This window comes from Oncorhynchus tshawytscha, linkage group LG25 (assembly GCF_018296145.1).
Source record: "Oncorhynchus tshawytscha isolate Ot180627B linkage group LG25, Otsh_v2.0, whole genome shotgun sequence".
Classification (NCBI taxonomy): domain Eukaryota; kingdom Metazoa; phylum Chordata; class Actinopteri; order Salmoniformes; family Salmonidae; genus Oncorhynchus; species Oncorhynchus tshawytscha.
Genome location: NC_056453.1, coordinates 44175203 through 44196059, shown reverse-complemented (window position 1 = coordinate 44196059; position 20857 = coordinate 44175203). Strand labels below are relative to the sequence as shown.

The following is a 20857-nucleotide window of genomic DNA, read 5'->3' as shown; positions in this document are numbered from 1 at the left end:
GATAGGGGGAGAGAGGGATAGGGGAGAGAGAGGAGGAGAGGATGGGGGAGAGAGATAGGGGAGAGAGGGATAGGGGGAGAGAGAGAGGGGATAGGGGAGAGAGAGAGGGGATAGAGATAGAGGGGGGGAGAGAGAGAGATAGGGGGAGAGAGATAGGGAAGAGGAGGATAGGGGAGGGATAGAGAGAGAAAGAGGAGAGAGAGAGAGAGAGGGGGGAGGATGGGAGAAAGAGGATAGAGAGATAGGATAGGGGGAGAGAGAGGAAGGAGATGGGGAGGAAGAAGAGAAAGGATAGGGGGAGAGAGATGATAGGAAGAAAGAGGGATAGAGAGAGAGAGAGAAAGAGAGAGAGAGAGAGGGAGAGTGTATGGGGAGAGAGAAAGGATAGGGGGAGAGAGATGATAGGGAGAGAAAGAGAGGATGGGGAGAGAGAGAGGATGGGAGGTAGAGAGAGAGGATGGGAGGGAGAGAGAGAGGATTGGGAGAGAGAGGATGGGGAGAGAGTGACAGACAGAGAGACAGACGGACGGACGGACGGACAGGCAGGCAGGGAGACAAAACAGAGAGACAAACAGGATGGGAGACAAAAGGCAGATAGAGACAAACAGACAGACAGACAGACAGACAGACAGACAGACAGACAGGGCAGATAGACAGACAGACAGACAGACAGACAGACAGGCAGGCAGAGAGACGGACGGACAGACGGGCAGACAGATGGACAGACAGAGAGACAGGCGGGCAGACAGACAGACAGAGAGAGAGACATACCTCTATTTCAGTGAAGATGCCGGTGGTCTTCTGCAGTATGGCGTACATACAGTGAGCCACGTTCACCGCATGTTTCCAGTTGTGGTAGGGAACACGCCGATAATTCTTCCTCACAGACATTGTGAACCTGCACAACTTCTCCAACTCAAAACTAGAAGGAGGAGGGGGGGAGAGAGAGAGAGAGAGGGGAGAGAAAGAGAGAGGATTGGGGGAGAGGTAGGGAGAGGAAAGGGGAGAGGGAGAGAGAGGATGGGGAGAGAGAGGATAGGTGGCGAGGTAGGGAGAGGATAGGGGTGAAAGAGAGAGGATGGGGAGAGAGATAGGGGAGGTAGAGGTAGGGAGAGGATAGGGGAGAGAGAGGGGGGGGAGAGAGAGGATAGAGAGGATGGGGAGAGGTAGGGAGAGGATGGGGAGAGAGAGAGGATAGGGGGAGAGAAGGATAGGGAGAGAGGATAGGGGTGAGAGAGAGAATGGGGAGAGAGAGAGGATAGGGAGAGAGAGAGAGGATAGATAGTGGGAGAGAGATAGAGGGATAGGGGGAGAGGAAGGGAGAGGATAGGGGTGAGAGAGAGAGGATAGGGGAGAGAGAGGATGGGGAGAGAGATGGGGAGAGGAAGAGAGAGGATAGGGGTGAGAGAGGATAGGGAGAGAGATAGAGGATAGGGGGAGAGGTATGGAGAGGATAGGAAAGAGAGAGAGAGAGAGGATAGGAGAGAGAGAGAGAGGATGGGGAGAGGATAGGAGAGAGAAATAGAGGATAGGGGGAGAGGTAGGGGGAGAAGGATAGGAGAGAGAGAGGGGGATGGGGGGGAGAGGTAGGGAGAGGATGGGGGAGAGGTAGAGAGAGGATAGGAGGATAGGAGAGAGAGGATAGGAGAGAGAGAGAGGATGGGGAGAGGATAGAGAGAGAGAAATAGAGGATAGGGGAGAGGTATGGAGAGGATAGGAAAGAGAGAGGGATGGAGAGAGGTAGGGAGAGGATGGGGAGAGGTAGAGAGGATGGGGAGAGGATAGGAGAGAGGAAATAGAGGATAGGGGGGGAGAGGTAGGGTGAGGATAGGAGAGAGAGAGGGGGATGGGGGAGAGGTAGGGAGAGGATGGGGAGAGGTAGAGAGAGACAGCAACATGGTTAGACCCAACCAAAACATGAGAAAAGTGAAAGCATGGATGTCATCAACTGATTCTAAACAGGGTGGGGAGGAGAAAGAGAGGGGGAGAGAAAGAGAGAGAGGATTGGGGGAGAGGTAGGGAGAGGATGGGGACGGGAGAGAGAGAGAGAAAGAGGGTCTGAGGTCATCTGCCTTTGGTCTAAAGAGCAGGAACCCAGACTTCAACAAAGTAATTAAATACAGACATTGCATCCTACAAGAAACCTGGTATAGAGGAGACGGACCCACTGGTTGCCCTCTAGGTTACAGGGTGCTGGTAGTCCCATCCACCACACTACCAGGTGTGAAACATGGTATAAGGGAGACGGACCCACTGGTTGTCCTCTAGGTTACAGAGAGCTGGTAGTCCCATCCACCACACTACCAGGTGGGTGGTATAGAGGAGATGTACCCACTGGTTTCCCTCTAGGTTACAGAGAGCTGGTAGTCCCATCCACCACACTACCAGGTGGGTGGTATAGAGGAGATGGACCCACTGGTTGCCCTCTAGGTTACAGAGAGCTGGTAGTCCCATCCACTATCAGGTGTGAAACAGGGAAGAGCAGACCCACTGGTTGCCCTCTAGGTTACAGAGAGCTGGTAGTCCCATCCACTACCAGGTGTGAAACAGGGAAGAGCAGACCCACTGGTTGCCCTCTAGGTTACAAAGAGCTGGTAGTCCCATCCACTACCAGGTGTGAAACAGGGAAGAGCAGACCCACTGGTTGCCCTCTAGGTTACAGAGAGCTGGTAGTCCCATCCACCACACTACCAGGTGTGAAACAGGGAAGAGCAGACCCACTGGTTGCCCTCTAGGTTACAGAGAGCTGGTAGTCCCATCCACCACACTACCAGGTGTGAAACAGGGAAGAGCAGACCCACTGGTTGCCCTCTAGGTTACAGAGAGCTGGTAGTCCCATCCACTACCAGGTGTGAAACAGGGAAGAGCAGACCTACTGGCTGCCCTCTAGGTTACAGAGAGCTGGTAGTCCCATCCACTACCAGGTGTGAAACAGGGAAGAGCAGACCTACTGGTTGCCCTCTAGGTTACAGAGAGCTGGCAGTCCCATCCACCACACTACCAGGTGGGTGGTATAGAGGAGATGGACCCACTGGTTGCCCTCTAGGTTACAGAGAGCTGGTAGTCCCATCCACTAACAGGTGTGAAACAGGGAAGAGCAGACCCACTGGTTGCCCTCTAGGTTAAAGAGAGCTGGTAGTCCCATCCACCACACTACCAGGTGGGTGGTATAAGGGAGATGGACCCACTGGTTTCCCTCTAGGTTACAGAGAGCTGGTAGCCCCATCCACTACCAGGTGTGAAACAGGGAAGAGCAGACCCACTGGTTGCCCTCTAGGTTACAGAGAGGTGGTAGTCCCATCCACCAAACTACCAGGTCGGTGGTATAGAGGAGATGGACCCACTGGTTGTCCTCTAGGTTACAGAGAGCTGGTAGTCCCATCCACCAAACTACCAGGTGGGTGGTATAGAGGAGATGGACCCACTGGTGGTTCTCTAGGTTACAGAGAGCTGGTAGTACCATCCACCACACTACCAGGTGTGAAACAGGGAAGAGCAGACCTAACCCAGACCTTTTTTAACTTTTTAAATGTTGTATTTAACCTTTATTTAAGCTGCTAGGCCAGTTGAGAACAAGTTCTCATTTACAACTGCGACCTGGCCAAGATAAGCTTACCTCAATTACGAGAGGACTAAGGTTTGAGTAGAGACCAGTACCTCACAGAGAGGGCTAAGGTTTGAGTAGAGACCAGTACCTCACAGAGAGGGCTAAGGTTTGAGTAGAGACCAGTACCTCACAGAGGGAGTTAAGGTTTGAGTATTGTTGAATCTTTTAACCATACCACGTGGTTAAACTCTGAGACTATCGATACCGACAGAATAAGAACAAGTCTTTGATATTAATTACTAGTCTGCAGCTAGGAATTCGGTATCATTGAACGCGAAGAACGACAACTGCCGAAACATCTATTCTACAAGAACATTTCTGAAATGGGACTCTGAAGTATCCATTCTAACCAAAGGGGGGACGATGAGATGAACTCTCCAACAGAAAGACGGACGATTCCAACAGAGACCCTGATGACACACTGAACGAATGAGTGAGTGTTCATGTGCAAAGGATTAGCATTTCAATTGTTATAATTATCAAGTGTGTAGTGACTCACTTGCGTAATTCCCGACCTTTCTCAGTCGACCCCCATTTCCCTTTTGTCCACCAAGCCGCGATACCAGTTTATTCATAGTGAAGACTGGGTTCGTGCAGATAACAAACAATTTACGACATTTGGAATGAGACTAACGTGAGGTAAAGAATAATTATTTATAATTAGAAGACTAATTGATCAGATACTAAAATATCTGAAGAGTTATATTAGGAAAATTATAACTTTGTAATCTGGATATTTTCCTTGGTGCCCCAACTTCCTAGTTAATTACATTTACATGATTTAGTTAGTTTAATCACGTAATAATAATTACAGAGAATTTATTTGATAAAAATAAGTCTTCAGTTGAATGATGCCAAAGACACGACAGGCCATAGTAGCGAAGTAATTACAAATTTAGCAAATTAACACTGGAGTGATAGATGGGCAGATGATGATGTGCAAGTAGAAGTACTGGTGTGCAAAAGAGCAGAAAAGTAAATAAAAACAATATGGGGATGAGGTAGGTAGATTGGATGGGATATTTACAGATGGGCTGTGTACAGCTGCAGCGATCGGTAAACTGCTCAGATTGCTGATGCTTAAAGTTAGTGAGGGAGGTATAAGTCTCCAACTTCAGTGATTTTTGCAATTTGTTCCAGTCATTCGTCCCCTATCCTCAGACCTAACCCACTCTATTAAACTTGTCAAAACAGGAACATTTTACATCTGGCTAGAAATTAATAAGGAAATTATCTCAACAGAGAAAAATGTCCTCACTTGTGCTACCTATATCCCTCCAATAAAATCTCCATACTTTAAAGATGACAGCTTCTCCATCCTAGACCGGGAGATCAACAATTTCCAGGCCCAGGGACATGTACTAGTCTGTGGTGACCTAAATGCCAGAACTGGACAAGAACCTGACACCCTCAGCACACAGGGGGACAAACACCTACCTGCAGGTGACAGCATTCCCTCCCCCATATGCCCCCATAGACACAACTATGAGAAAACAAAAAACAAAAATGGGTCACAACTCTTGCAGCTCTATCGCACACTGGGTAGGGTACATAGTCAATGGTAGGTTTCGAGGAGACTGCTGTGGTAGGTACACCTATAGCTCATCCCTTGGCAGTAGTACTGTAGAATACTTTATCACTGACCTCAACCCAGAGACTCTCAGAGCGTTCACAGTCAACCCACTGACACCCCTATCAGACCACAGCAAAATCAGTTTACTTGAACAGAGGCACTCAATCATGAGGCATCAAAGCCAAAGGATCTGAGAAACATTAAGAAATGCTATAGATGGAAGGAAAGTAGTGTGGAAACCTACCAAACAATTAGGCAACAACAAATTCAATCCCTTCTAAACAATTTCCTGGACAAAATGTTTCACCGTAATAGTGAAGGTGTAAACTTGGCAGTAGAAAATGTAAACAACATATTTGACCATTCAGTTCCCAAATCAAATCTAAACATTTCAAGCAGACAACTGAAGAAAATGAACAACAATGACAAATGGTTTGATGAAGAATGCAAAAATCTAAGAAAGAAATTGAGAAACCTATCCAACCAAAAACATAGAGACCCAGAAAACCTGAACCTACGCCTTCACTATGGTGAATCACTAAAGCAATACAGGAATACACTATGGAAAAAGAAGGAACAGCATGTCAGAAATCAGCTCAATGTAATTGAAGAATCCATAGACTCTAACCACTTCTGGGAAAATTGGAACACGCTAAACAAACAACAACACAAACAGTTATCTATCCAAAATGGAGATGTATGGATAAACCACTTCTCCAATCTGTTTGGCTCTATAACAAAGAACAAAAACATATACATGATCAAATACAAATATTAGAATCAGCTATTAAAGACTACCAGAACCCACTGGATTCTCCAAATACCTTGAATGAGCTATCAGATAAAATACAAACCCTTCAACCCCAAAAGGCCTGTGGTGTTGATGGTATCCTCAATGAAATGATCAAATATACAGAACAAAAATTCAAATTGGTTTTACTTAAACTCTTTAACATCATCCTCAGCTCTGGCATCTTCCCCAATATTTGGAACCAAGGACTGATCACCCCAATCCACAAAAGTGGAGACAAATTTGACCCCAATAACTACCGTGGGATATGCATCAACAGTAACCTTGGAAAAATCCTCTGCATTATCATTAACAGCAGACTTGTACATTTCCTCAGTGAAAACAATGTACTGAGCAAATGTCAAATTGGCTTTTTACCAAATTACCGTACGACAGACCACGTATTCACCCTGTACACACTAATTAAAAAACAAACAAACCAAAACAAAGGCAAAGTCTTCTCATGCTTTGTTGATTTAAAAAAAAAAAGCTTTCGACTCAATTCGGCATGAGGGTCTGCTATACAAACTGATGGAAAGTGGTGTTGGGGGAAAACATACAACATTATAAAATCCATGTACACAAACAACAAGTGTGTGGTTATAATTGGCAAAAAACACCATAATTTGCAAATAAATAAATAAAAAAATCCTACAATGTGATTTTCTGGATTTTTTTTTCTCATTTTGTCTGTCATAGTTGAAGTGTACCTATTATGAAAATTACAGGCCTCTCTCATCTTTTTAAGTGGGAGAACTTGCAAAACTGGTGGCTGACTAAATACTTTTTTGCCCCACTTTAACAAAGCCATTACATACAGAGAGATGAAGCTGGAGAAGAGTCCTGGGGTTCTGTTCACAAACACACCCCACAGGGCCTCAGTCCAGCAACACAATTAGACCCAACCAAATCATGAGAAAACTAAAAGATAATTACTTGACAAAATGGAAAGAATTTACAAAAACACAGAGCAAACTAGAATGCTATTTGGCCGAAACAGGGAGTACACAGTGGCAGAATACCTGACCACTGTGACTGATCCAAACTTAAGGAAAGCTTTGACTATGTACGGACTCAGTGAGCATAGCCTTGCTATTGAGAAAGGCCGCCGTAGGCAGACATGGCTCTCAAGAGAAGACAGGCTATGTGCTCACTGCCCACAAAATGAGGTGGAAACTGAGCTGCACTTCCTAACCTCCTGCCCAATGTATGACCATATTAAAGATACATATTTCCCTCAGATTACAGAGACCCACAAAAAATTCGAAACAACAAACCCAATTTTGATAAACTCCCATATCTACTGGGTGAAATTCCACAGTGTTCCATCACAGCAGCAAGATTTGTGACCTGTTGCCACAAGAAAAGGGCAACCAGTGAAGAACAAAAACCATTGTAAATACAACCCATATTGATATTCCTTAATATACTTGAACTCTAGCAAGAGAGAGAGAGAGAGGTAAAGTATTGGGAATAGTATTTATCCTGTTCTATGGGTATATTTGGCTAAGTTAATTTCCCTGATGACAAGCAGCTGTAAATGTCCCAGAGGACATATATACGTACCTGGTCTCTCCACATGAGTTGTGGACCATGTATACAAAGACAGCCGGCCACAGCTCCTCAAACTGACTAATGTCAAAATGAAACCTGGAGAAGGGATGGAGAGAGGGTAGGAAGGAGAGACAGGGTAGGGAGGAGAGACAGGGTAGGAGGGAGAGAGGGTAGGGGGGAGAGAGGGTAGGAGAGAGAGGAGGAAGAGAGGGTAGGAGGGAGAGGAGGGAGAGAGGGTAGGAGGGAAAGAGGGTAGGAGGGAGAGGCAGGGTAGGAGGGAGAGAGGGTAGGAGAGAGTGGAGGAAGAGAGGTAGGAGGGAGAGGAGGTAGGGGGAGAGGAGAGAGAAAGGGTAGAGGGAGAGGAGGGAGGGAGGGTAGAGGGAGAGGAGGGAGAGAAAGAGGGAGAGGAGGGAGAGAAAGAGGGAGCATCTTAGATTATCATCGGCTGCATTGTGTGGTGTAACAGGGTGTGTGTGAGAGAGAGAGTGTGTGTGAGTGTGTGCATGCATGCATTTGTGTGTGTGTGTGTTTATGTGGGAGAAAGAGATAGATACAGACAATAGCTGTAGATCTTGCAGGGCTGAAACTCGCACACACACACACACACACACACACACACCCCCTTCCTGCTCTGGCCATTCTCTTCTGCTTCCTGTTTGTCTGTCTGTCTGTCTGTCTGTCTGTCTGTCTGTCTGTCTGTCTGTCTGTCTGTCTGTCTGTCTGTCTGTCTGTCTGTCTGTCTGTCTGTCTGTCTGTCTGTCTGTCTGTCTGTCTGTCTGTCTGTCTGTCTGTCTGTCTGTCTGTCTGTCTGTCTGTCTGTCTGTCTGTCACAGTTCTATCTCTTTGTATAGGGGCCTTATGGTTAGACACTCACAGTTATATCTCTTTGTATAGGGGCCTTATGTTTAGGACACTCACAGTTCTATCTCTTTTTATAAGGGCCTTATGGTTAGACACTCACAGTTCCATCTCTTTGTATAGGGGCCTTATGGTTAGACACTCACAGTTCTATCTCTTTGTATAGGGGTGTAGGAAGGTCCAGCTGTGTGAGGGTCTTCCACTCCTCTGAAGTACAGATACTGTGGTAGGACAACTTCTCCATGGTTACCCTGTAGATACACTCAGAGTGCCTGATCCGGTGGTACATCTGGACAGACAGACAGATACAGACAGAGAAGCAGACAGAGAAAGACAGACAGATGAGAACATGTCAACAGACAGGGAGACAGTCCGTGAGACAGTTAAAAAAATGGACCATTCTTTTTCTCTTGGCGTTGCAGTTGGGAGGCATATCGTTCCCTTGTCCTTGGCACCAAAGATTCTCTCTCCTCTCCTTTTCCCCCTGTCCTCATCCTCCCCTCAGTCTCTCTCCTCTCCTTTCCCCCTGTCCTAATCCTCCCCTCAGTCTCTCTCCTCTCCTTTCCCCCTGTCCTAATCCTCCCCTCAGTCTCTCTCCTCTCCTTTCCCCCTGCCCCCTCGCTTTCTCCCCTCAGCCTCTCTCTCCCCTCTCCTCTCAGTCTCTCTCTTCCCTCCTTCCCTCTTTTCCGTCACTCCTCTCTCTCACCCTCTCCCCTCCCTCTCTCCTCTCCCCTCCATTCCTGACTCCTCCCCTCAGTCTCTCTCTCTGCTCCTCTCCTCCGCCTATGCCTGTCTCTCCTCCCCCTCTCCTCTTCTCCTTTCTCATCCTCTCCTCCACTAATGCAACACACTTACGCAGGAGCGTCACGGACGTTACTTTTCAATATGGACGAGGCCCGTTAATACTGTAACACCCCGAGACCCTCCCCCGCCAAACGCCGAGACCCTCCCCCGCCAAACCCCGAGACCCTCCCCCGCCAAACGCCGAGACCCTCCCCCACCAAACGCCGACACCCTCCCCCGCCAAACGCCGAGACCCTCCCCCGCCAAACCCCGAGACCCTCCCCGCCAAACGCCGACACCCTCCCCCGCCAAACGCCGAGATCCTCCCCGCCAAACGCCGAGACCCGATGGAGGGAAGGTGTGGGGTTTGGCGTCAGTGTGGCTACCGCCTGGCTGTCCTACCCCAGAGGTTTGGCGTCAGTGTGGCTACAGCCTGGCTGTCCTACCCCAGAGGTTTGGTGTCAGTGTGGCTACAGCCTGGCTGTCCTACCCCAGAGGTTTGACGTCAGTGTGGCTACAGCCTGGCTGTCCTACCCCAGAGGTTTGGCGTCAGTGTGGCTACAGCCTGGCTGTCCTACCCCAGAGGTTTGGCGTCAGTGTGGCTACCGCCTGGCTGTCCTACCCCCAGAGGTTTAACAACGTCTCAGGGACACACAGCTTAAAAGACATATCAGGGAGTGCTGGTCCCAACAGAGCTAAATAGTTCAGCTTTAGTCATGATTTTCCACATCTCTTCCAAGTTTTTACTTTGTCTAATATTGATAAATGGTGTCGGTTAACCGTGTAGTACAGAGTTGAGAATCGCTGATTTTAGTGGAAAGAGAAACTCTCTGATGATTTGTATACTGTATCCTGAATGTCGTGTATGTGGCTTGTTTTTCTTTCAGACACAAAATAAAATACATTTTGATTTAAAAAAGATATATATTAAAAGAGACAAAACACTGACGTTGGCACAGTGTAAGGCTAGAGCACAGAAGACGGCGAACATCTTGAAGTTGTTCTCGTCTGTTTTGGTGAAGGCACTTCCACTCAGCTTGTTAACCATCTGTACGACCCCTATTACGGTCCCCCTGGAAACGATGGGCATGCATAGGATGTTCCGCGTGGTGTATCCCGTATAGAGGTCCACCTCTCTGTGAAGGGAAAGGAAAGTGTTAAGAATAACATCACACTTTGCCCTACGTCGACTTTAACATGTACCACAGCATTCATTTTGATTTATTTGCAAATTATGGTGAAAAAAAATAATATATTTTTTAAAGAGTTGAAAGACTCATACAGTTGTTATAACAGGGCCTTGCAAAAGTATTCAGACCCCTTGGATTCATTCACATTTTATTGTGTTACAAAGTGGGATTAAAATGGATGTAAATGTAAATTATAATCTCAACAATCTACACAAAATACTATGAAACGTCAAAGTGATAAAAAAAAAAATTGAATTAGTAAAATATACTCGTTGCATAAGTATTCAGCCCATTTATTTAGGCAAGCCTAAATTAGTTCAGGAGTCAAATGTGGCTTAACAAATTAGATAATAAATTACATGGAGTCACTCTGTGTAAAACAAAAGGGGTTGACAGGGTTTGTTTCATGACTAACCCTTCCTCTGTCCCTCAGTCAAGTACTTGAATTTCAAGCACAGATTCAACTACAAAGACCAGGGAGCTTTCAAAAAGCCTCAAAGAAGGGCTGTGATTGGTAGATGGGTAACAATAACAAACCAGACATTGAATATCTATTTAAGCATGGTCAAGTTAATAAATATGCTGTGGATAATGTGTTAAACTACCCAGACACATCAAAGATACAGTCGTCCTTCTTCACTGAGCGGCAGGATAGGAATTAAACTTTTGTTTTACATTTAACCTTTATTTAACGATGAGGCCATTGGGGATTTTCTAACAGCTACAGAGTTCAATGGCTGTGATGGGAGAAAACTGAGGATGGATCAACACCATTGTAGTGACTGACTCCACAATAATGACCTAAATGATAGAGTGAAAAGAAGTATTCAAAAATACAGAATAAAAATATTGCCAAACATGCATCTTGTTTACAACAAGGCACTAAAGTAATATTGCAACAACAAAAAATCACAGCAAAGGAACTTTTTGGCCTAAATGCCTTTTGTTTGGGAAAAATCAAACACATCACTGAGTAACTGCCTCCTTGTTTTCAAGGTGGTGGCTGCATCATGTTATGGGTATGCTTGACATCGGCAGATACTGGGGAGTTTTTCAGGATAAAAAGAAACGGGATGGAGCTCAGCACAGGCAAAACCCGAGAGGAAAACCTACTTTAGTCTGCTTTACACAAGACTGGGAGAGGAATTCACCTTTCACTAGGACAATAACCTACAACACAAGACCAAACATACACTGTTGCTTACCAAGAAGACAGTGAATGTTCTTGAGTGGCCAAGTTACATTTTTGACTTAAATCTTGAAAATCTATGACAAGACATGAAAATGTCTGTCTAGCAATGATCAACAACCAATTTGACAGAGCTTGAAGAATTATGAAAAGAATAATGGGCAAATGTTACTCAATCCAGGTGTGGAAAGCTTTTATAGACTTACCCAAGAATACTCACAGCTGTAATCACTGCCAAAAAGGGGCTTTTAACATGTATTGATTCAGGGAGTTGAATACTTATGTAACGACTATATTTTTGTTATTTATTTTGTATTAATCCCCCCCAAAAAAGACATTTTCTTCTGCTCTGACATTAAGGAGTAATTTGTGTAGATTGTTGACAAATAAAAGACAATTAAATAAATTTGAATCCCACTGTGTAACACAATAAAGTGCGAAGAAATCCAAGGGGTCTGAATACTTTTTCAAGGCCACTGTCTCTGTGCAAAATATCATTGGTAATTGGTTTGGCTTTGATTATGTACACCTTGTCTATTCAGGAGAATGGACATTTACACAATGTTCAGATAGAAATGTATTGTGTAGATTAAAATATGACCGTCAGATTGATGGGAATAGTATAGGAGATTGTGTGTGCTCTAGTCATTCTATTTCTATCTTCAACATGCAGTTCCAGATGAAGCTCTGCTATTAGTTGAAGGCAGCCAATCCAATAGTTACAGAAAATAAGTTGCTTTCTCAGATCTGTATTCAAATAGTTTTAAAAAGTAGTATTTGTTTTGGGGGGTCTGTATTCAAATAGTTTTAAAAAGTAGTATTTTGGGGGGTCTGTATTCAAATTGTTTTAAAAAGTAGTATTTTTGAGGTGGGGGGTCTGTATTGTTTTAAAAAGTAGTATTTGTTTTGGGGGGGTCTGTATTCAAATAGTTTTAAAAAGTAGTATTTTGGGGGGTCTGTATTCAAATTGTTTTAAAAAGTAGTATTTTTGAGGTGGGGGGTCTGTATTGTTTTAAAAAGTAGTATTTGTTTTGGGGGGTCTGTATTCAAATAGTTTTAAAAAGTAGTATTTTGGGGGGTCTGTATTCAAATTGTTTTAAAAAGTAGTATTTTTGAGGTGGGGGGGTCTGTATTGTTTTAAAAAGTAGTATTTGTTTTGGGGGGGGGGTCTGTATTCAAATTGCAAATTGTTTTAAAAAGTAGTATTTGGGCGGGGAGGGGCCTGTATCCAAATAGTTGTAGTCGCCTCCAAAGTAAATATTTGTAAAAATAGATACTTTCCACAAAGCGTAGTAGTTAAAACTCTAGTTATCCCAGGTCTGCTCTGAGGGTTAATTAATCACATTCAGATCTATTGTGTTTGCTGACTCAGGAAATGACACTCTAGTTATCCCAGGTCTGCTCTGAGGGTTAATTAATCACATTCAGATCTATTGTGTTTGCTGACTCAGGAAATGACACTCTAGTTATCCCAGGTCTGCTCTGAGGGTTAATTAATCACATTCAGATCTATTGTGTTTGCTGACTCAGGAAATGACACTCTAGTTATCCCAGGTCTGCTCTGAGGGTTAATTAATCACATTCAGATCTATTGTGTTTGCTGACTCAGGAAATGACACTCTAGTTATCCCAGGTCTGCTCTGAGGGTTAATTAATCACATTCAGGTCTATTGTGTTTGCTGACTCAGGAAATGACACTCTAGTTATCCCAGGTCTGCTCTGAGGGTTAATTAATCACATTCAGGCCTATTGTGTTTGCTGACTCAGGAAATGACTCTCTAGTTAACCCAGGTCTGCTCTGAGGGTTAATTAAACACATTCAGGCCTATTGTGTTTGCTGACTCAGGAAATGACTCTCTAGTTAACCCAGGTCTGCTCTGAGGGTTAATTAAACACATTCAGGCCTATTGTGTTTGCTGACTCAGGAAATGACTCTCTAGTTAACCCAGGTCTGCTCTGAGGGTTAATTAAACACATTCAGGTCTAATGGAAACGACACACATAAAGTAGACGGCACCTTATCCACTATATAGTGCACTCCTTTTGACCAGGGCCCATATTGATCTACTCAAAAGTAGTGCACAATATTCACGGGTTAGCACCTCCGTCACATCGTTGCCGTGGTTGTCAACGTCCTGCAGACGCCGCAGCATATTGACTCTGATGATTAACGCTCATTATTTATGAACGTGGGCTAATGACTGTTTCTTCAAAATGACAGTTTAGTGGCCTTGAAATATGATGGCATTATTGAAATAGACAAATAATTTGTAGAAAACAACATTGCTATCATTATGAAGTCTTATATTTTACTTTAGAGAGATGGTAATGTTGCCATGAGCTAGCAAAGTTAGTCAGAAATAGCTAACAATGTTAACGTTAGCTAGCTAAAATGTTGGTGCTCTCCCTTCAAATCGTAGCTAGCCAGCTAATGTTATACTGCATCCTAAAGTGTTAGAGGTGCCTTAGACCGCAGTGGCGCAGCGGTCTAAGGTACTGCATCTCAGTGGTAGAGGCGTCACTACAGACCCTGGTTCGATTCCAGGCTGTATCACAACGGTCCCATAGGGCGTCGCACAATAGCCCCAGCGTCGTCTGGGTAGGCCGTCATTGTAAATAAGAATTTGTTCTTAACTCTCTTGCATAGTTAAATAAAAGGTTAAATATTATTGATTTATTAAATCATGAAAGCTTGCCTTGCTAATTATTTGCCTCCTTTTGAAATGTCATCAAGCCACAGTAGTGCACTTTAGAATACATCTTCATCACCACCTACAGTGCCTTGCGAAAGTATTCGGCCCCCTTGAACTTTGCGACCTTTTGCCACATTTCAGGCTTCAAACATAAAGATATAAAACTGTATTTTTTTGTGAAGAATCAACAACAAGTTCAAGGGGGCCGAATACTTTCGCAAGGCACTGTATAGAGACCGCATCAAGTGGAATGCTCAGATGGGGCATCAATCCTAAAACAAACGTTCAAAACAATGTTGTGACGAAACATGCGACCCGTGGATAGGATGTCAGTTCAGACTCAGCCAGGGTAAAATAAACGTTTCACCTATTAAAGCGTGGGTCTGCATAGGCGTCTGGGATGTTAAGGACCTCCCCCGTCCGTGCCACTTGGCCCGCTATACCTTTCTCTATAGAAAACCTGGACGAGGAGAGGACAGAAGAGCGCTGGAGGTTACAACCATACAAATAGAATTGGTGAATGGACATTTCTGTTCTAAGAATTCTACTTCCCTATTTTAAGATTCTAGTTTCCCTGTTCTAAGATTCTAGTTTCCCTGTTCTAGGATTCTGATTTTCCCATTCTACAATTCTATTTTCCCTCTTATATGATTTATAGTTTCCCTGTTCTAGGATTCTAGTTCCCCTGATCTAGGATTCTAGTTCCCCTGTTCTAGGATTCTAGTTCCCCTGATCTAGGATTCTAGTTCCCCTGTTCTAGGATTCTAGTTCCCCTGATCTAGGATTCTAGTTCCCCTGTTCTAGGATTCTAGTTCCCCTGATCTAGGATTCTAGTTCCCATTCTACAATTCTATTTTCCCTCTTATATGATTTATAGTTTCCCTGTTCTAGGATTCTAGTTCCCCTGATCTAGGATTCTAGTTCCCCTGTTCTAGGATTCTAGTTCCCCTGATCTAGGATTCTAGTTCCCCTGTTCTAGGATTCTAGTTCCCCTGATCTAGGATTCTAGTTCCCCTGTTCTAGGATTCTAGTTCCCCTGATCTAGGATTCTAGTTCCCCTGTTCTAGGATTCTAGTTCCCCTGTTCTAGGGATTATAGTTCCCCTGTTCTAGGGATTGTAGTTCTATGGTTACAACTGCTCAGCTGCTGTCACCAGAGAATTGTTCACATGATCACTAGTCAACTCAATATAACCCATCAGAGAATCATTCACATAATCCCTTGTCAATTCAACATAGCCGTCAGAGAATCATTCACATAATCCCTTGTCAATTCAACATAGCCCATCAGAGAATCATTCACATAATCCCTTGTCAATTCAACATACCCGTCAGAGAATCATTCACATAATCCCTTGTCAATTCAACATAGCCCATCAGAGAATCATTCACATAATCCCTTGTCAATTCAACATAGCCGTCAGAGAATCGTTCACCTGATCCCTTGTCAATTCAATATAACCCATCAGAGAATCATTCACATGATCCCTTGTCAATTCAACATAGCCGTCAGAGAATCGTTCACCTGATCCCTTGTCAATTCAACATAGCCCATCAGAGAATCGTTCACATAATCCCTTGTCAATTCAACATACCCGTCAGAGAATCGTTCACATAATCCCTTGTCAATTCAACATAGCCCATCAGAGAATCGTTCACATAATCCCTTGTCAATTCAACATACCCGTCAGAGAATCGTTCACATAATCCCTTGTCAATTCAACATAGCTGTCAGAGAATCGTTCACCTGATCACAAGTCAACCCTTCAGAGAATCACTCAGATAAGCAGTAAAAGAATCGATCAGGACCCTTACCTAATCTCTTTGGTTTTCCTGAAGACAGGTTTGCCCTCGTTCTCCTCCCCGATGTCAAACAGGTCTGAGTACAGTTCATTGTTATTGTGGTCCACCTGGAACAGTGCACATCTGTCCGCATTCACCAGGTTTTTTGCATATATCTGAAACACAACACCATGATAAACCGCATCAGTACGCTACACAGAAAGACATGGTCACACAGACAGGGGGCGAATCATAACTTCTCTTACCATTGATATCAACCCATATGACTAAATGAACATTTTGACTTAAAGGGGAAGTTAGGATTCACGGTAGCGCTTTACAATAAGGTTCCATTTGTTAAAGGTTTCTTAAAGGGGAAGTTAGGATTCACGGTAGCGCTTTACAATAAGGTTCCATTTGTTAAGGGTTTCTTAAAGGGGAAGTTAGGATTCACGGTAGCGCTTTACAATAAGGTTCCATTTGTTAAGGGTTTCTTAAAGGGGAAGTTAGGATTCACGGTAGCGCTTTACAATAAGGTTCCATTTGTTAAGGGTTTCTTAAAGGGGAAGTTAGGATTCACAGTAGCGCTTTACAATAAGGTTCCATTTGTTAAGGGTTTCTTAAAGGGGCTATAATTACATTATTAACAATAATTTAATAGGGAGGCAGGTAGCCTAGTGGTTAGAGGGTTGGGCCAGTAACTGAAAGAGAGGGAAGGGAGTCAAGTAGGAGAGGGAAGGGAGTGAGGTAGGAGAGGGAAGGGAGGCAGGTAGGAGAGGGAAGGGAGGCAGGTAGGAGCGGGAAAGGAGGCAGGTAGGAGAGGGAAGGGAGGCAGGTAGGAGAGGGAAGGGAGGCAGGTAGGAGCGGGAAAGGAGGCAGGTAGGAGAGGGAAGGGAGGCAGGTAGGAGAGGGAAAGGAGGCAGGTAGGAGAGGGAAGGGAGGCAGGTAGGAGGGGGAAGGGAGGCAGGTAGGAGGGGGAAGAGAGGCAGGTAGGAGAGGGAAGTAACTGTAATACCATTGGTTGATGTAACAGTGGAGGTATCCTCATGGTAACTGTAATACCATTGGTTGATGTAACAGTGGAGGAGGTATCCTCTCATGGTAACTGTAATACCATTGGTTGATCTTCATAACCACCATTCATTGCATGAACATTTTTTTATTAATATAGTGTTGGATCTGCTCTTATGAATGCAGTGATGTGAACCCAACACTGCCTATAAGTATGTCTATACTCTGAGTGAACTCTCAAATAATCTATAAATGATTTACCTACACTTATAACTTCTAAAAGTAGACCTTATTTTAAAGTGGCAGTCCTATAAATATTTATAACTGAGTTGTCAACAAGTGGAAAAAGTGCCAATCCACTAAGTCATTAACAAATGGGTTACCAACATGTATAACGGATGACCATTTTATTAACGAATTAGGTCTACTAATATGTATAACTTCTAAAAAAATAACTGGAAACTTTCTGGACATTTATTCATGAGTTGCAAACATTTATAACAGCGTATAATCTCCTCAAACATGTAATACATAATACGAATAAAATGTAATGTAAGGTAAGGATACATTGGGAAAACATGTTAATTGCAGTGACTCAAATCTGTAGCCTATCATTGGTATAGTGAGTAGGCTAGCTAATTCAGAGGGGGTTATTTTTCTCCCCTTTTTAATATTACAAGTATAGAATAGAATAGAATTTGACAACTGATTAACTATTTACAATATAACATGTTTCTTTTCTTGTTAAGCATTTTCCCTGGAGTCTGAGACCGTACGGCAATCTGTGGGAGACAAGAGGAATATGTTGACAACGTAGCATATACACTCTAGCTATACAAAACTATAATATGACCATTATCTATACCATTTAGGTTTAGCTAGTCATGTTATCCACTGCTAGCTAATAATAATAACAATAATAGCTAGCTACCACAGATTAATTAAAGGGGTTAGCTATTTATCAAAATAATACCCTAGGTAGTTAGCTAGCTTGTGTGTGTTAGTCTTAAAATTGGAACCACTAGTGTGCTGACAAAGGGGGCTAACTAGCTAACTTACCAGCTACCTAGTTAGAGACAAAAAGTTAGATAACTAGCTCAGTTCAAAAGTTAGATAACTAGCTAGCTAGCGTGCTAATACAAAAAAGCTAGCTAAACTACTTGCATGGAAATTCTGTCATGTCGATATTAACTAGCTAGCTGGCAGCTAACGTTTGCCAGCTAGCTAGCGAACCTAACGAGCCAGCAAACATGTTTTACTTAGCTAGCTAACTATATCATGCTAAAGTGTCACGCCTGCTCCCACTCACCCTGTCTGGCGCCCAAGTGCGCCAGGCTGCCCTTCATTACTCACATCTGTCACCATCATTACGCGCAGCAGCGCTCATTGGACTCATCTGGACTCCTTCCCTTTGTTGATTGCCCCGACTATAACTGTCTGCTCCCTCGTTTGTTCCCTGTGTCAGCATTAACGTTGTGTGTCATGTTCAGATGCTGTCCTGTCCTGTCCCATGTCCAGATATATCATTAAATGTTCACTCCCTGTACTTGCTTCTCGTCTCCAGCATTGATTCTTACACTGAAGAGTATCTTGTGCTAAATCGTACAGCAGAATTTCTATATAAAAAAAATACATTTGAAGTTTTACCTAATGCTAGCTAGCTAAAGTTTACTAGCTAACTAGGACAGAGGTGCTAGCGAACATTAGCTAGCTAGGTACTTAGCTAGCTGAGCAGCCTGCTAAATCATTCAGCAAAACTTCCGGAACCAGCGAACCAAACCAATAATATGACTTGAGATCTTCAGATGAGGCCTTTATTCCTGGAATAAATAAGTGTACCAATGCATCATCTGGGTTTCAAACGTGGGGCATCATGGGAGTGGGTCTGAAAACAAACCATTTCTGCATCTGGTACAGAGCAATTCATCACACCCAAAAGTGAGAAAATAACAATTGTTTAACTATGCATTTAAGTGTTCAATATTATACTCATTTGTAAGTGCATTTATTAATGCTTAATAGCTGGAGGTAAATAGTGGCTCACTATTTGGCAAGCAACTGACTGACTATCGAACTAGTTTGACCTATTTATCATAACCCATATATTAAATGGTTTATAATTTAATTTATTTTACCTTTATTTTGCATTTACAAATGATAAAATAACCGTTAATAACATAATTACAAACCCGTTATAAACCATTTACAAATGGAACATTATTGTAAAGTGTTACCTGATTCGCTCCAGGGTTCGGCGTAATCATAAATCGATTCAGAAAGGTATTTTAAAAAGTACACGTTAGCAAGGCTATACAACCTGACATAAATTGTCAGGTAAAAAACCCCAATCAAAAACAGGATATGAGACATATGAACTGAGGCGACACCAGTGGCACATGACAATACAATACACAGTACGCAGTACAGTATGTCACCACAACACGACACACATCCACGGTGGTCCTCATACACATTCTAGACAACCATCATGGACCTGGGCCAGACATTCGTGGAAGTGGTAGTCCCTTGAAGAAGTCCCTTCCCTGAAATAGCAGGCATCACAAACAAATAGAAAAACACAAAATAGACTAAATACAAAATAGACAAACAAACAAACAAACAAACAAAAACGTACCATTATATGTTCAAGTAGAGAATCTATTGCCACAATGTTGTCAAAGTACGTTCTGTTGGAGAAAGAGAGACAATGATAAACTAAGGGTAATGATGATTGATAAGGGTAATGATGATTGATAAGGGTAATGATGATTGATAAGGGTAATAGATGATTGATAAGGGTAATGATGATTGATAAGGGTATAGATGATTGATAAGGGTATCAATGATTAGGGTATGATTGATAAGGGTATGATTGATAAGTGTAATGGTGATTGATAAGGGTATAGATGATTGATAAGGGTATAGATGATTGATGAGGGTATAGATGATTGATAAGGGTATAAATTATTGATAAGGGTATAGATGATTGATACGGTATAGATGATTGATAAGGGTATTGATGATTGAGAAGGGTATGATGATTGATAAGGGTATGATTGATAAGGGTATAGATGATTGATAAGGGTATAGATGATTGATAAGGGTATTGATGATTGATAAGGGTATTGATGATTGATAAGGGTATAGATGATTGATAAGGGTATAGATTATTGATAAGGGTATAGATGATTGATAAGGGTATTGATGATTGATAAGGGTATGATTGATAAGGGTAATGATGATTGATAAGGGTATGATGATTGATAAGGGTATAGATGATTGATAAGGGTATAGATGATTGATAAGGGTATTGATGATTGATAAGGGTATAGATGATTGATAAGGGTATTGATGATTGATAAGGGTATAGATGATTGATAAGGGTATAGATGATTGATAAGGGTATGATTGATAAGGGTATAGATGATTGATAAGGGTATAGATGATTGATAAGAGTATTTTTAGTGCATGTCAACATCAGAAGCCTCCTCCCTAAGTTTGTTTTACTCACTGCTTTAGCACACTCAGCTAACCCTGATGTCCTTGCCGTGTCTGAATCCTGGCTCAGGAAGGCCACCAAAAATTCTGAGATTTCCATACCCAACTATAACATTTTCCGTCAAGATAGAACTGCCAAAGGGGGAGGAGTTGCAGTCTACTGCAGAGATAGCCTGCAAAGTAATGTCATACTTTCCAAGTCCATACCCAAACAGTTCGAACTACTAATTTTGAAAATTACTCTCTCCAGAAATAAGTCTCTCACTGTTGCCGCCTGCTACCGACCCCCCTCAGCTCCCAGCTGTGCCCTGGACACCATTTGTGAATTGA

The 20857-nt window shown here is 43.2% G+C and overlaps 1 protein-coding gene across 1 annotated transcript in view; it reads right to left on the bottom strand.

Annotated features, from left to right (window-relative positions):
• LOC112223947 (cAMP and cAMP-inhibited cGMP 3',5'-cyclic phosphodiesterase 10A-like) overlaps positions 1-20857 on the bottom strand; it is a 52258-nt gene that overhangs the window by 11370 nt on the left and 20031 nt on the right. The window contains exons 8-14 of the mRNA XM_042305844.1: positions 19665-19716; positions 16052-16194; positions 14605-14697; positions 10115-10301; positions 8529-8671; positions 7537-7620; positions 772-922 (exon numbers count right to left, since the gene is read on the bottom strand). Coding sequence (XP_042161778.1) covers positions 772-922; positions 7537-7620; positions 8529-8671; positions 10115-10301; positions 14605-14697; positions 16052-16194; positions 19665-19716 — 853 coding nt within the window. The remainder of the gene's footprint in view (positions 1-771; positions 923-7536; positions 7621-8528; positions 8672-10114; positions 10302-14604; positions 14698-16051; positions 16195-19664; positions 19717-20857) is intronic.